Source organism: Micromys minutus (genome assembly GCF_963924665.1).
Source record: "Micromys minutus genome assembly, chromosome: 3".
Taxonomy (NCBI): Eukaryota; Metazoa; Chordata; class Mammalia; order Rodentia; family Muridae; genus Micromys; species Micromys minutus.
In genome coordinates, this window is record NC_137972.1 from 3920666 (window position 1) to 3938184 (window position 17519).

At 42.1% G+C, this 17519-nt stretch overlaps 1 protein-coding gene across 2 annotated transcripts in view; it reads left to right on the top strand.

Moving 5' to 3' along the window:
• Positions 1-4906: 4906 nt before the first annotated feature.
• KRAS (KRAS proto-oncogene, GTPase) overlaps positions 4907-17519 on the top strand; it is a 31488-nt gene continuing 18875 nt past the window's right edge. For both annotated transcript variants that reach the window (XM_080913928.1, XM_080913927.1), the window contains exons 1-2: positions 4907-5075; positions 8207-8328. In XM_080913928.1, the coding sequence (XP_080770054.1) occupies positions 8218-8328 (111 nt within the window). In that variant the 5' untranslated portion in view covers positions 4907-5075; positions 8207-8217. The remainder of the gene's footprint in view (positions 5076-8206; positions 8329-17519) is intronic.

The window sequence follows — 17519 nt, forward strand, 5'->3', positions numbered from 1 at the left end:
GAGCCAAGCGCGGGTCTCAGCGCTGTGCTGAGTGACTTGCAACTGCTTGTAATTCTAGCTCCAGGAGAGCTGAGTACTCTTCTGGCCCCCATGGATACAGCTTGCGCTTAAGCACACACATGCACACACACATACACACAGAGGCACCCACACACAAAGACACACATAAAATAAATAAAAAAGAATTATTTTGGCAATATAGTTAAAGGAGCTTTGAATGGGAAAACGCATTAAAAATTAAATTTTCATGTCTAACGTTTTGGGGAGCCATGATGCCAGTCAGGTAAGATGGAAGAAATCAGTGAGAGAATTAGCTCAGCAGAGTAAGATGGGTTTGGTTCTGGATGGTGTACGGATTTCTTTTCTCATCAGACACACTCGAGGGAGGGAAGAGGTATCTTAGATTCTGTTTTAAGGGACCACAATTCATCATGGAAGGAAGACATGGGGCTTTCTCTGTCCATGCTGTCTGACTGATCAGGAAACCTTGGGCAGAAACTGAGGCCTCAGAACAGGTGCCTCAGTAACACACTAGGGAGGCCTCACCTACTGAAGTTTTCACAAGCTCCTCACAGTTCCATCAGCCAGGGACCAGGTGTTCAAGCACAGGAGCCTGTGAGGGACAGTTCACACTATGCTCTAACACCCGAGACCTAGCTTTAACGGCAGGAGATTTAGATACGACCTGGAAGAGCAGCTCAATGGAAGCAAAGCTGCTCTGCGGAGACAGAGCTGAGGTTCTGTGATAGTTCGGTCACTTCAGCAAACACACACTGTGCTAGCTGCTCTCCAGGAATCCTGAGTTCAGTAGCTAGGGCCTGGATGACTGTGTAGCCCAGGGAGAAAAGCAGAGAAGCCAAAACAAAATTCAGGCTCATGAAATTCTGTGTAGAAGAGACAGCGTGCTGACTTAGTGAACTAGACGGGCTCCACTCACCTGTGCACACTTCCTACCTGAGCAAGACTGTCCCAGAGAAAGCAGCATAGATGGCTGCTGGTGCTTAACTTTCTTACCCTGTGTCATGTTACTGTGGCCACCACCAACGTCAGGACTCAGGATTGGAGCACAAAAGGTCAGAAGTCTTTTAATCAAATATAATCATAGTGGACACCAGAAGCCTAGAGAGCAAAGAAGCCTACACAGGCTGGTTCAGGGATAGAATAACCCGAGTTCAGGCAAAGATGCTTCCTAAAGAAGGAAGGGCGAGGCTTTAGAAACCACCACTGGACCACAAAAAGCACAGTTGTTCCTGGACGGAACTACCATTTTTTTGGCCAAAGATGTGATTCTTGTTTTTATTTCATATATATATATATATACATACATATATATATATATATATATATGTATGTATGTATGTATGTATGTATGATGTATGTATGTATGTATGTATGTATGTATGTATGATGTATGTATGTATGTATGTATGATGTATATATGTATGTATATTGGGCCTATGTAGCTCAGGCTTGCCTTACTCTCATAGTCTCCCATTCGGTCACTTGGATTAAGAGGAACCTAGCAGATGATATTTCCTCAGACGTCCTTATTTAGAAGAAATTTCTAACATTTGTGGTGTAGCGTCTTAACATTTCACAAGAAACACAACAATACTCCTGTTTTGTTGTTCAGGGCTTTTTGTTTGTTTGTTTGTTTGTTTGTTTGGTTGGTTGGTTTGGTTTTGACTCTATCTGCAGAAGAGGATGCTCCTTAGAGAAAGGGATCCGTTGATCCTCAGAACACAGATCAAAAGACTGTGTGCACGTGCATGTGTAACTAATTTTCCGGAAGAGTTTAACAATAGAGGGCAGAAACCCCAGGAGGCTTGCACAAGCCGTGAGTACCATTTAGGCTTGCTGTTACCCCTTCTTCCTTTCCTATTGTGATTTCAGTGCCTGTGTCCATGTTCTCAGGAAGCCTGTGGAAACAGGCAGACAGGTAGATTTGTAGTGCAGCCGCTAGGCTTGAGGAAAAGCCTCCCCAGAAGATAAATGTAGAAAGGACGGCTGCCAAGAACTGAGTATCAGTGTGCTAACTGCCAGGTTGGGATCTCTTTCTTGGTTTGTTAAAAGATTTCTGATCTACCGACTGCATGGCATGCCTGGTTGGGGGTGGGGTGAGGGATAGGCATTTGGTTTATGTTAGCATGGCAGATGATTCTGGAACCATGGAAAACCCAACCCTCCCACGTCCCGCCTCGGCCTCGGACCCTGTAGTGTTAAGAAAACAAAGGGAAGATCCCTGGGGGAGGTGGCTGTTCCTAAGAGAGTGCCAGGGCGTGGATGGAAAGGCCTGGCACAGCTTATGTAAGAATTGCTGGGGGGTTGAAAGGAGACGTCCTCTGTGAGGTGACACTGGAAAGCAGGGTTCACGGGACCTACAGAAGGAACTGTCCTACTTAGCTTTAATTGTCCATTTGGAACGGGTTATGGTTGTCTGGGAGGGAAGCCTACACTGAGGGACTGCAGTTGGGGGAGGTGGGAACTTCCCGGACTGTTAATTGACTAAGGATGATCCAGCCCATCATGGGCAACACTATTCCTAGGCAGGTGGTCCTTGGCTCAACCTAGCTGACTACCAGCCTGGGAGTGAGCCGGCAAGAGGTGCTCCTCCACGGTTTCTGCTTCAAGCCTGAGTTCCAGCTCTGACATCTCTCAGAGATGGCCCGTGACCTGGAAGTATAAGCCAAATAAACTCCTTTCCTAAGTTGGTTTTAGTCAGAGGGTTTTCTCAAAGTCACAAGAAGAAACCGGAACAGGAACTCGCCTTGGCGACCACGAGCCAAGGTGATAACTGAGACCCTGTGAATGGATAAGATTTCTGCGGCTGCCAGAATTTTTATAACCAGCATCGGAGTGCTCCACAGAGCATTGCAGTCCCTTTATGGTTAGCAGAGTACCAATTGCAGAGGACACTGCATTAGCAGCTGTGAGAGAGAGCGATGCTTATCGTGGGCTTAAAGTAGCACAGAATAATCTGTGATTTGGTACAAAACAACATTCCAATAAGCGCAGATTAATTTAACAAATTGTAAGAGCTTGCTGTGTAGCAGATAGTTTTCTCCTCACCCTAGGATGTGGTTCATCAGAAGGTGACCTTGGTGAGTGTCAAAGCCGATTGCATAAGACGATAAAGTCAGACACTGACGGGTTTAAAGAACTCTAAGCAAGGATTTAGTCTCAGGGTTCATAAAGAGGGTGCCTGGATTGTTTATTTGGCGTTTCATGTCTTTCCTGGATGTCTTATTTGTGTCGGGACTGTTACAGGCACTAGAACTTTAGCAGTCAACAAGACAAGGCAGAATCCTCGTACCCACAGAGTTTATTCTTTGTTGGGGAAATACAGGCGTTAAGAATATCAAGAGAACCAGGCATAGTCCCATAAGTCTTTCATCCAGGAGGCAGAGGCAGGAGGAGCTATTCGAGTTTGAGGCCAGCTTGATTTTACATAAAGACCCTCTCAAAACAAACAAACAAACAAACAAACAAAAAAAAAAAAACCAAAGAAAATCAAAGTGAAACTCTAAGACACTAAATGGTGATGAGTGTCTTGGAGAAAACTAAGAGTGGTGTTCAGGGGCTGAGGGGAGACTGCAGTACCAAGGACGTTCTTGAAGGAAGCTCTCACTTAAGAAAGGAGACATTTAAACAAGACCTATATAGCCTGAGGTATAGGAGGCTCTGGGCATTCATTGGTAGGTAGGAGACAGTTTTTGGAAACTGTCTCAGAGGAAGAAGGCAACCTCCCCATTCACAGAGCAGGCAGGAATCAAGGTGAAGGTGGAATTTGAGACAGGGCAGAAGATAAGGTAGCCAGTAGTCAATTGCAGTACAGGATTTTAGAATTTTGTTTTTATGTGACTTGGAATGTGAGCCACGGGGAAGCTCAAGGCAGACTGAGATACTCTTGAGTTAGGGTCCTTCAGCTTAGCAGTGTGAATGTGGACGCCATTTCTACCTTTCCGTAAATTCCTTCCTGCATCTGTAAACTAGTGGAGATGATTCTAACTCGCGGGGGTGCTGTGATAATTAAATACGGTCTGCCCAAAAACATTTAGCAGTTACTTGACACAGAGTAGGCACGTTCTTTCTTTCCCGTCTTCCTCCTTGTTTGATGGGCCTCCCGGGAGGGAGAGGTGATAGGGTACAAAGAGTGACATCACTTCAGAGAGCTAGTGTACAGTTTAGAGGGTGGCTGTGAGGACAGACAGTGGGTGGGTGGGCAGACTTTTGGGCTGAGGCCTTGGCTCTCCAGGCCTCAACTGATGGAATTTTCTAGAAGGGGTGTCCGTGAAGCCCATAGGAATGTACGTTTATTTGCCTCCCTCTTTAACTCTGCGGTGGTAACCGATGAATGAATGTCGGGTGTCTTCTGCCTCGCGTCCGGTGCGGGCAGGTCTCCTCAGGTCTGTCCTGTGGAGCAAGGGCACTTCCTACAAACCGGCTCTCCTTGTGCTATCCCGGCAGAAGGCCAGCCTGGTCTACACAGAGAGACCCTGTCTCAAAACCAAAAGAGGAGGTCCGGGTGGGGAGGCCTTGGGACCGTGCAGGGCAGCGGCTGGGGTCCGCCCCCGGCGGCGCCGCGCGCGCCCGGAGGAGCAGCGGGGCAGGCGGCGGCGTGCGAGCGGCGAGGCGGGGCGATCGGAGCCCCGGGTCGGGGTCCGCCTGGGCCGCCGCCCTCTCGGCACCACCCTCGCGCGCCCCCGCCCAGGCCCGTCCCGGCCGCCGCTTCCCGCCCTCGCTGTCCTCCGCTCGCAGCGCCGCGGCCGCTCCCTCCCGCGCGCGCGGCCGAGGCAGCGCGGAGCGCCGAGCGCATCGATCGGCTGGCTCTGCGGCCGCACGCCCGCCTGCCGGGCCCATCGCGCGCTCCGGGCTCGATTCGGCAGGCGGCGGCCGCGGCGGCTGAGGCGGCAGCGCTGTGGCGGCGGCTGAGGCGGCTGGGGAAGGCGGCGGCGGCGGCGGCTCGGCCCGGAGTCCCGCTCCCGCGCCATTTCGGACCCGGAGCGAGCGCGGCGCGGGCCTGACGGCGGCGGCGGGAGCCTGAGGCGCGGCGGCTCCGCGGCGCGGAGAGAGAGGTAGGGCGCGGGCGGCGCTCCTGGGCCGCTGCCCGGTGCGGAGCTCGGCGCGGCCGGGCGGGGCCGCGGCGCTGAATGAAGCCGGCTCGGGGCGGCGGGCGCGGAGCGCAGTGGTCGGGGCCGCGGCCGTTCCGCGGACCGGGCAGTTTCCCTTCCTCCTCCGGGCCGCGGCGGGCCCTCCGCGCTCGTCCGGCCTCCGCGCCCGGCCTCGGCTGCACCCGGCATCCGCGCCCCGCGCCCGGCTCAACTTGTCGGGCGCGCGGGCTGTGCTGGGACGCCGCTTGCCCCGGCCGGCCGGGCGGCGGGTCCCCGGGGAGGTCGCGGCGGGAGGTGCCGGGACCCAGTGGCCGGAGGGCGTCGTGGTTCTCCGGGGTTGGGGGGAAAGGCGGCCGCCGCCGAGTTCGCGACCGCTCCCCTCCCCCACGCCTGTAAGGGCTGTGACATTGCCGCGGCCACAAAGGAGGAGGTGGAGGTAGGGATGGTGCTGGCAGAACAGGTGGCCCACGCCCTGCGCGGAAAGCCCGCGAGCGACCCACACGGAAGCAGAAAAGTTAATGCGGCAAGTCCGAGTGGCTTTGTGTCGCGGAAACACAAGGGAACGAACCGGGCGAGAGCCGAGGCAGGGGGCTCTCCCCGAGTGGAGCGCAGGCAGCTCGGCTCACAGCGTCAAGTTTGAGTCGCCTGCCGTCCTCTCTCCCCTCAGTCCTGCGGTTTGTCCCTTGCCCCTTCCAGACTCCAGAGTTCATTGTAGCAATCGGGCGGACCACTGAAATTGTCTCAGGCCCGAGTAGCAGCTCAGGACTTAAGAGCAGAGTGGCATGCTATGTTTGTCGTGGAAAAATCATCCGAGAAGAAATGTTGAAAAAGTCTCCTCATAATAATCACTTCGGAATTGCCAACAAATGACTGGTGTCAGTCACTCTTAGACCAAGGGACAGATTGCTGAAACCCCCCCCCCCCATGTGATAGACAATAGACATCAGATAGGCTAGGTGTCAATATATTTAATTTGAAACTGTAGCCATTCACAAGCATCCTTGGTTGTGAGCGATGGCGGCTAGTAATTTTACTGCTGGAATCTAGCCCCTTTACTATTACTACCTTTTGTAACTGGGGGGGAGGGGTTGAGGGGGGGTGGGGAGGCGCTTTCTGGCTTAAGATTTTCTTGAGTAAGACTTTTTTTTTCCTAGTGGACTTAAATATTACTAGCTTTAAAAAACCCGACTCAGTTTTTATTTCCAGCAAAAGCCACTGTGTAAATAAGTACCAGGAGATGTTTCTCTAATCGCACAAGTGATTCAATATTTGTTCACAGTGTACCCTAAATTAGCCAACATTTTAGTCTGTAGAACTCCTTTACATCTGTAAACAAATTACTGAGGGTCTCAAAAATCTTTGGGGGGCATACCAGTATTTACTATATTGGAAGTAACATTTTTTCAGCTTATTTAGGATTAGAAATAAAATGCCTTTTGGTAACATGTATGCATTTTTAATGAAAAAAAACTTTTCTAGAACAAAGAATTAGAGTGGCATTCATTGTTTTACACATTAGCAATCTGTTTAATTGTGTCTTCATAGGAGATAACTGTATTCTTTCATATCTACATCTCATATCTGCATCTGCTTCTCTTTATTGTGATTACAGGGCCTAGAGAACCAGCTGTCCTTGTAATAGTAGGAGGCTAAAAAACAATTGTGTGAACATCGTTCTAACCTCCTAATCCTGTTCCCTACCCCAGAGTTTTAGGGACCCAAAATTGCTCTTGTAAGCTAGCCACACTGTTTGCAGGAGGGAGGGGCAAAGGTCACAATTCCATGTGATTCTTTTCATCTATCCTATTTGCCATGATCTACATTTGTTATAAAACTTGAAGGCAAACAGGTAAGTTAGGTTAGTAATGGCTCACAGGATGGCCCCAGACAAGCAACAAGAAAGGATAGGTGGGGCGAAGTGGGCAGGAGTTGGATGAAGGTCTAACAACCGTGGTTTTCTGACCTTGTGCTACTGTTCCTGAGAGCTTCAGGCACAGGGCAAGGAGGACGGTATGTTGGAAAAACAAACTACATTTTTCCCTCTTGGTGTCTGTGTTTCTTTACACTATATATACTTACATTGACCTGGAACTACTTATTCTATAATAAATACTTGACTTTAGTGCCGTTCTTTTGCATTCATATATTTCTTTATTTGTAATAATATGTGTTATACAAGGAAAGGAGATAAAGTGAATATATTAATTTTATTTAAAAAATGTTTAGAATAGCAGACTAGAAAATAACAGTGTTCTATTTGCCAGTGCTTAGTGCACCTGTTGGGGTGCAGTGTATTGTAAGCAAGGTAGAGGCCACAGGGTTACTGAGAAACTCTTTACATATTTCACATTTTTTTCTTGCCAAAAATAGTCTTTATCTCTGATTTTTATTCAATTTTATTTTCTTGTGCAGAGATACTGTTTTTAGTACTCAAAGGATATGTTATAATTGATCTGATCTCACACCAAATAGTTAATCCCATTCCCCACAGATAGTGTATAGATTAAAATGCCATCAAATATTATCTTTATTTGCTTCATTGTTTAAGTGTTTCTTTCCCCACAACAATTCAGTTTTGACCCCAGCTTCCTATTCTGTTGCCTATCATTGCAGAACTGCTTTGATGGCTTTAAGACAGTTTTCTGCAGCTGTTGGCAAATTAGGAGACCTAACTTGTAACTTTACAATCCAGTGAACAAAGAACACTGTAAGGGTAGGTGTTGGGATAGCTGTCAACAAGCTCATACGGGTGTGTCCACAGGGTATAGAGTACTGTGCAGGATATTGTACTGAGTGAAGTCATGATACATTCCTTTGAGAGCCATTAGCTGCTACAAAACAGTACTCTGGCTGTTTAGATCAAACAAGCTCATGATAGAAGATGAAAGTCCTGGTATCCCTGTATTTGTATGAAGTGTTGATGGGGGAAGTTATAAGTGATGTACCAGTTATTCTGTGTCTCTGCGGTCACTGAATTCAGAATACTTTATAGAGTTTTACATACAAAGATGAGTGTTAAAATATTGATAAAGTATTTGATAATTTTGTTTGATACATGTTCTAATTTAGTTATATTTTACTATTTTTATTATAAGGCCTGCTGAAAATGACTGAGTATAAACTTGTGGTAGTTGGAGCTGGTGGCGTAGGCAAGAGTGCCTTGACGATACAGCTAATTCAGAATCACTTTGTGGATGAGTATGATCCTACGATAGAGGTAAATGTTGCTTTATATCCTACATACAATTTGTAAAGGATGATGGTTTCCTTTGTTTGAAAAAGATACCTCTTTTATCATTTTATATGTATTAGAAAATTATATTAAAACTTGTTTCAGATATATATGATGTCCGTTAGTTGCAAGGCTTTAAAACTGAGCCACAGGTACAAGGAAACACACTTCACTTGAGAACATGTCACAGAGAATAAGATTCAAGATGCCTGCGGTGCCTTGTATTTCCATTTTACCTGTTCCTGGGAGGTTTGTTGCTGTTGTTGTTTTATGGTTTGTTGTTATTGTGTTGTTGTTTGGTGTCTTTTAGACAGGGTCTTACTATGTAGCCCTAGCTGTCTTAGAGTTCACTGTGTAGACTAGACTAGCTCTGAATTCAGAGATCCATTTACCTGCCTCTGCTGCTCAAATGCTGAGATTAAAGATACGTACCTCATGTACAGTGTTGAAAACATTTTATTGTTATGGATTTCTTGGAATGGTGATATGGGGAGGAGAGATTTGATTAAAATAGAAAAATAGAATCAATTGATGGTTAAGTTTTTTAAGCTCAGTACAGCTTGATGAGTAAGATCTTCAAGATTATATTCTGATATTTTCATTTCATAGAATCTTAACCAGTTAAAGGCCAACTGCTAAATAATAGAATTAGAACTTGGAAGAGATCTTGAAAAATCAGGTAGTATATTCTATTGCTGTCAATAGGTTCAAGTTTTCCAGACCAAAGAAGAATTTATTTAACCTCCAAGACTAGCAGGAAGGGCTATTCTTCAACTGCGCTTGTTAACTCCTTTTCTGAGGTAATTGTTCACATATTTATGTGTAGTCTAAATATATTAAATTTAATATCAGTGAAGTGTGAAGTAAATGTTACTTTGAAATAGCCTTATTGTTAGAGTAATTCTTAGGCGTCATTACTGCAGTGTGATGATATCCTGATTCTTGCCTTTTCTTTCTTTGTTCGAATGTACCATTCTTAGTTCTTAGATAGGTTCTAATGCACCCCAAGGTGGGCCTTCAGGTAGCTGAGACCTAGCATGTAGTCCTGATCATCTAGCTTCCACCCCTTGAGTGACAGAACTCCATTGCAGGATATGTGCCTCCATGCTCATTCTAGCTTGTGCTGGGGAGTCATTTACTCACCATGTTACATCCTTACTTCATGAACCAATTTAAAAAGAAAAAAAATGACTTCTGAAGGATTTTGTAGTGCTTCAGAACCCATAGCTATGAAATCTCAAGTAGGTCACAGTGCCCTGGTATGGTTCTCTGTTATGTCTTGAAGAAACAGTGTGCTCTGCTGGGTTTTGATGGCAGTGAGCTTGGGAAGATGGTTATATAACTTTGAACATTGAAGGTTGATTAAATAATTGTTAGGAAGTGTCAAATAATTTTAGTAGTAGTATACCACCCTCCAAAAAGATTGTACTTAAAAACGACTTTTATTTGCTTTCCAAGTTAGAAAAGTTACATCAGTGAAGCAGAGCTCCTGTGCACTCTCCTGTACACACTTATTTTGACATGTCAGCTCAGTGCTGTATGTAGTTCTGCTTCTTTGAGGACGATCAAAAAGTTCACTCATTTTGACTGGTATTCTAAATGCAAGGTTACTTGGCATGTTCAACCATTTAAATCAAATGTAAAAGGAAGTTTTAATAGAATGCATATGAAATGTGGAAGTTTTCCTGGAATTTGGAAGATGCTTTCAGCAGAAGAACCCTCCATTTTCCTTGAAAATGTGTTCCTTTATGCTGTCTCCTGTTATGTCAGAGGCATTGTGCATGTATACAGCCTGAGGTCAGACCTGTGGGAGCATGGAGAACTAAAGCTAAGGAAGCCCTTAGCTCACACTTCTAAAGTGTAATATACACCTAATAATCCATTATGTATAAGGAAGGCAGAAAAAAGTTGTACATTTAAATTTCTAATCTTGATTATGGTTCCTCCCAAGCCAGAAGACTTGACTCTGGGGAGCACTGATAACATGTGCACTTTGAACCTGACATTCCCCAAGGTAATCTTTGGCAAGTCTGAGGGAACTGACATGGTCCTTTCTTGGTGTGGTTCACCTATAAGAAGGGCAAAAGAACGAAAGATTTGATTGACCAAAAATGCCACCTTACAAGCACAAGAAGTTTCAATTGATGAAAAATGCCAGAGAGAAAATGAGAGCATAGAAGCTGGTTGGGGGGCAGATACTACTCAGTACTCTGAGGCAGAAGGATTTTCAGTTCAAGACCCGCCTGGGTTACAGAGCAGCTGCAAGGACAGCCCACACAGCTCAGTGAGACCCTGTCCTAAGGTGAAAATAAGGAGGGCTAGGAATGTAGCCATTGGTGAGGTGCTTGTCCTTTGGGTTCCATTAGTTTCTTTATATAAAAATGGCAGAAAGCTTTTTAAAGTTTTTAAATGATAATACCGCCACTTTTTAAAAAGTGATTTACAATTTGTAAAATATCCTAGGAGGTGAAAGAGAACAGTCTGTTGCTTCTTTGATTTTTATCTATAAACTTGTGAGGTATTCTAACTTGCCTCAAGCTAGTTAGTGGAAAGACTGAATTTAAAACTTTGTGAAACAGGTGATATTTCCACTCTGGTAAGTGAAAAAGTAGCTGTCTTTCAAACTAAGAAAATATTTAATAATCTTCTAGACTAAATAGTATACTTACTGTAACTTGACTTTACTAATGACTGCTTGATGGCAGCTACATAATAGAAAACTGCCGTAGAACTTGTTAATATCGGAGACAGTATATATGCAAATCACCTTGACTTCTGTTCTGAAATGTTTTATCTTTTATGAAGTGCACTAGTTTTTCAATTAACTTCTTAGTGGGACATGGTTATTACATCTCATGTGAAGTCCTCACAAAACTCAACTAGAGATAGCAAAGAAAGGAGCTAGCCCAGAATACCAGCCATTCTGAGGTTAAAGCCTTATGAGCTACATACAGTTTTAAACACTGCCCAGTTTACCAAATTCATGTCCCAGTGATAACTTTTATTTTGATTTTTAAGTATGACATAGATTTAAAGTTCACTTTTTATAAAGTTAGGTTACTGTGCATTATGTCTCCTTACTCCAAAGTTGTATTAAAACTTTTTGACTTGAAAATAGTCTTTTAAAGCAGTTTGAAGAAAACTTTCCTCTAAAGCTGCGACCAGCTCTTCTCCCCCTTTTGAGCGCCCTCTACTGGTAACTTACTTGCTTTTGTAATACATAATGAAAATTCAAGGTTGTTTTTTGTATTTTTAACCTGTAGATGCAACCTGTGATTACATCAGTTTATAACTCTGTATCAGCTTTCTCGGGAGTCTATATAGTGAATATATAAGAGGAGAGGAGCACAGGGTGCGTCTCCTTTGAGAACACCGACTGAGCTTGCTGGACGAAGGGACTGAAAGCTGCAGGACACCCTGAGTTTGCTTGCTTCAGCTTAATATGTGCCTTTTAGTGTCCTTGTTTTCAAAATTCCGATATTTCAGTTTATTCAGCATTTTGAACTAATGGTAGTTTTGCCTCTTAAGGAGTAGTACACATTTTATATTCTCTAATGTTTGTTTTCCTAATTTCAAGAACTTAGAAATAAGTTTTTGTTTCCTTTATTCCTACTTTAAAAGAACTTTATAATCTTCTATTTTATTATGACAAGTTCTTTAATATCCTTATTCCCCCATCAAAATAGAAATCTTGAACTGTTGGTTTCAGCTTTTTTCCCTGGGACTTATCTAGACCTTTTGTGTTGTGACATGGTGACTAGGACGGCACAGACCATCTAAGTGCAGATGTGCAGTGACTGTCAGGACAAGGTGTGCTCTGGGCAGTCAGTAGCAAAACCCTTCTCCTTCCAGCCCCTGACAGCCAGTAACTACTATCTGCCTTAATGTGCACATTCCTAATATGTCATTTAAGGGAATCATGTATCATCCAGTATAGCTTTTGTGTCTGCTTTTTATTTAGTCTCATGGCAGGGTTTCTCTATGTAGCTCTGACTGTTTTGGAGTTTGCTTTGTAGACCAGGATGGCCTCAAATTCTGCTTCCCGAGTGCTGACTGGGATTAAAGGTGTGCGCCACTGCTGCCTGGCCTTGTGTCTGATTTTTACATACATGTTTCCAGGGTTTGTCCCTGTTACAATATTAGTACTTTGTTCTTTTTTATAGAAGGTGGTTCTCTCATGTAGGTATTCCACACTTCACTCATCAATTAGTAACGTTTGGGCTCTTCTTTAGGACTCTTGAATAGTAGTTTTGTTTTGCATTTATGTACAGATTTTTTTGTGTGACCACTCTTTTAGTTCCTTTAAGATTGGCCAGGTTTAACTTTTTGAGGACCTGCCAAGTCACTGTTCACAGCAACTGTACCTTTTCTACATTCCTGCTAGTAGCCTGTGAGGGCAGCTGTGCCAGTTAGACCGGCTATGCGTTCTCCATCCCAACTGCTTTGCCGCCTTAGTAACTTTCCCTTGTCTCCTGTAAGAGCTTCCTTATTCCCTCCGTTCTTCCTTTTCTCCCTTTTTATTGTGACAGTCACTTAAGTCAGCAGTGCACTAGATACTTCCAAACTGAGAAATTCATATGGAGGATTAGTTAGGTATGAGAAGACTAAAAAGACAACACTAAAAGTAATATAACATCAGGAAGTGGCTACCACCCTTGATAGTCAGGGATTGCAGCAATGATTTGGGGGATATTAGAATTAAAAATTCAGTCTTCACCTGCAACTATTGCTGGTACCTCTGAGTATATGTGTTGAGCTGAAGCAGTGTCTGGAAGGGCAAAAAAAAAAAAAAAAAAAAAAAAGAACAAAACCAAAACCAAAAAAAACCCTCCCTGTCCAGTTTGTTACAATGCTTGCAGTTAGCTTGGAGAGTCTGAGTGTCCCTTTCTACCTAAAACCGTCTCAGAGGTGACGGGACAGTATGAAGTACAGTTTGTTATGTGCACTGTTTAAGACTCATGGAAACTGGTTTTTGCTTGATTGTCTGTCTTACTCCCTGTTATTTACCTTTGTCTCCACTAAGTTAAGATGAACTGAACTCTGAATCTGCAGTGCTTGGTGTGGTATTTTGTACTTGTATGTTTTCTCTGCTTCTGTCTTGAATGACCTCCTCTCCTGTCTAAGGCAAAGTCGATCTCTTGTGTGGTACGATTCCATCTTGTCCTGCATAGTGTTTACATTTATTTCTGTTTACTTAATTGCTTACATTTCTTTTCCTCTGGATCTGCCTCTTCCATATACAGATTGAGCTGGTTATGGTGGTACACACCTGTAGTTCTATCACTTGGAGGACTAAGGCAGGAGGATTTTAAATTTGAAAACAATCTGGGCTACATAGTGATTCTGTATCTCAGAAAAAACAAAACAAAAGGCAGGCATGGTAGTGCATGCCTTTAATCCCAACACTTGGAAGCAGAGGTAACCCATCTCTCTGAGTTCTAGACAGCCTGTTATACATAGCAACTACCTGTTTCAGGGAGAAGTAATAAAAAGAAAGATAAAACAGTTTTTTGGTGTCTTTTTGAAACTATATACAGATTGAATATCTTACATGAAATGTTTGGAACCAAACATTTTCTAAAATTTCAGTTCCCATGATTTTGGAATATTTGTGCAAATTTACTGGTTGAACATCCCTAATCCAAAAATTTGGACTTTTGAACATTTCTGTAGAGATTAAGGAGCTGTAATACATAGCACAAAATGTGACCTTTAGGATCACAGTAAGTACTGGAGTTTAACATAGTAGGTACGAATGAATTTGCAAATCTGTTTATGTACTTCACATGTTCCCCTCTCCTGCAGTTGATTGGAGCTTTTAAAAAGAGTGTCGTGGACCCTAGACTGGCCTTATACTAAGTTCACCGACTGACCTCAAACTCCTGATCCTCAGCCTCCCAAGTGAGTTCTGGGATTATAGGCACGTGTCACCCAAGCCTCAGCCTTGGCTCCTCAATTCTGTTCTGTTATTAGTCATAGCCAGCCGCTGTGCATATTTCTCGCTATCTTTGGGAACCGACTGAACAATCTTTATAAACAGTGGTATGGAACACATTAGTCTCTAATGGATTTAAATCTTTAGAAAGAAAGGAAACAATATAAAGTGTTAGACCATTAACAGAGAAAGTAAACTCCATCATCCCATAGGTGTTACTAAACAGTGAAAGTACTTATAATACATGTTAAGAAAACAGCAAATCACTGCAAAAATAAATCCCTAAATAAGACATGAGCTGGTATTTCAGCACCCCTATTCATAGAAAGACAAAAGCACAGCTTGAAAGTAGAGATTGGATGAACTAGTAAAATGTGTGTATCACACTGTTTGGCATATAAGTAAGGGCTCAGTACACATTGGCTGCTGTAATTACTATTATAGTAGTAAGAGTCCTTTCAGTGAAAGTGTCATAGTTTTCTGTTCACTGTTGCCTGTCTTCCCAAATTGATTATTCCAAAAAAATGAGCATGCTCAATATAATCAAGTTGCACTAGAAAACCACATTGAATTTTTCTTCTCTTGAGTGATCTCCCACCCTGACCCCAACTGTTAATGGTTCCACAGATAAAGTTTATGTTCATTAAAACATAAAGGCAGGCAAACACTTTTTAAATCATACAGGTTATCAAAAAAGATACAAAGGAATCAAGACATAGAAGTATGAGGATTCAAAAAGTAGTATTAATCCTTATAAAACCACAACCATTTTTACTATATGGAAACATTTTTTCAAAATACAAACACAGAATCTCTGCTAGTGATGAATGGGTGTGTTTGCAGTGTTGCTTGGGAAATGCATAGCTTGTGTACACCAACTTTTTTGTTTTTGTTTTTTTTTTAAATACTGAGTTTTCCCAGGTAGCCTAGACTAGTATTAAACTCAGTATATAATAGCTCAGACTGGTCTCCTCCCTCCCAGGATTACAGATCTCTTACTCAAAGTTGGGCAGTTTTGTCATATTTTAACAGTTGTACCTCAATTGATGTCATTCTTCATTGTCTAAAATTTAAGATACTTAAACATCTTAAAATACTTGAAAAACCTAAGCTTTCTCAATCTTATTCTTTTTATATCATAAATGTTCTAAGATAGTGTATATTATCCTGACTGTGCCAGCATTATATGATTTGAATGAAAGTACCATATATTAAATTTGTTAGCATTTTGTAATTAAAAATGACTTACCTTATTAAAACTTATGACATCTTTTAAAAATTTATCTTAAGCTTATACTTAACTTTAGAAGACACTTAAAACACTGAGAAATATTTAAAGCTGAACTGCTAATTTAAAAAAAACTTTGCAAACTAATAAAATGAATAAAAGTAAAAGCAATAGTTTTCTGTGGTTTCATTTCAGATGAGCGGTGTCTTTAGTACAGAATATTTAGGAGAAGTTGGCACATTCTTTTAAAAATTCTGTTGTGTTTACATTAACATAATTGTAATTAAAATTACATTTATTTTTTTGTATTTGCTTGTATTTATATTAAATAGATTCATCCATTCAACAGATAATTATTGATTCCTGCACTCTTTAAAACTTAGCACTGATAGTTTTCAGTTCAAAACCTGGTAGGGGTGGGCAGGCATGAGCTTAAATAAATACACAGTTAAAATACATGTTCCAAAGTAAATGATGGAAGTGTTGGAGAAGGAACGTTCTTCGGGCTTTGTTTTTAAGATAGAAGAGAAATAGAATCGAGAGATTAAGCAGATGATATGATCAACATTTAAAGAACAATCCTCTGCTTCCTTGAAGAAAACAAATTCTGGGAGTCCAGGAAGCACACCAGTGCCTGCCTGAGACTAGACAGCCGTGGACTCAGTGTCTCAGTCAGTATCTTCAGGTGTTCTAGGGGTGACTGATGGGGTATTGGTGGTGGTGGGTGCCTGGATTTATGGTATATTTTGAGAATAGACAGATGGTGTGATATTGTGAGTTGTTATTGCATACCTATGTAAAATTTTAAAGACCTTTTAAGATACCTTGTTAGTGTATAACTTGTCATTTTTAACTAAACTGTTACTTCCTTAAAATCATCATAAATGGGATTGTGTCAAAGGCTATGAACATTTATTTGTATTACTTTAAATAAATACAGAATTGCTTTCTGAAAGGAATATGCCTCATTTTATCACCAGAAATTATTTCATTCTACCTGCAATGCCTTCTTGCTAGCAGAGTACATTTTATTTAGAAGTTTTATACTACTTCACACATGGAAAAAAGTCACTTTTGTTGGGGATAATTCCCCTACATGGAATAACTTTATTCATTCTTTTATTGTTTTTGGTGAGTTTAAATGACTTTATTTTGTCCTAATTTCCTGAGAATAGTAGTAAGTTACTATTTGTTGTGCTTCTTCCAAGGCTGGAAATAACACTAACTTAAAACGTGAAATATTGGTGCTTTTCTTTGTCCCATCATTAACTAGTTTCCTTGTCTAATCTGCTTTTAGATTGGTTGAATTTTGATAATATGTACCTTGATAATATGATTATTTTTAATAAAGGTAATACATTTGTTTTCAGAATACTTTAAACCTATGAAGTTATTTTACTAGCTTACTCACAGGAATTGGCAGATTTTTCTGTAAGGGCTACATGGGTCTTTGCCACATTATCTTTGGGGACTTGGAGTTACTGACTTCAGAATCATTTTAGTGTGTAAAAGCTAGTTCTTGGGACATATAAAACAACGGGCAAGTGGCCATTGTGGAAGTGTGTTAAGCTTTTTGTTAAAACCTCTTGGGGTTTTAGATGCTACATTGATACAGACTTTTGTTTTGTTTTCCCCTATTTTTTGTCAATAACATGAAATTGGAACAAAATATTTAGTGTACACATATCATTTTAAGTTAATTTATTAATTTCTGTGTGTGTACAAGTGTGCATACTTTGGTGTATGAAGTAGTTAAATAACAAATTGTGAGTGTTCTCTCCTTCCACTATGTGGAATCTTGGGACTAGTCTCAGGTTGACAGATTTAGTGACAGGTACCTTTACCTGCTGAGTGTCTCTTCAGCCCTAAATGCCACATTTTGTTCTGCCTGCCTTTTGCTTTCTTTTCAGACCTATGGTTTCTTTCCAGATCACAATTTGTTATTTAGCATTTTTGACCCTTAGTTTTTGTCAAGTTGCCCTGCCTTTATGTAGCACAGAAACTGCATGTTTT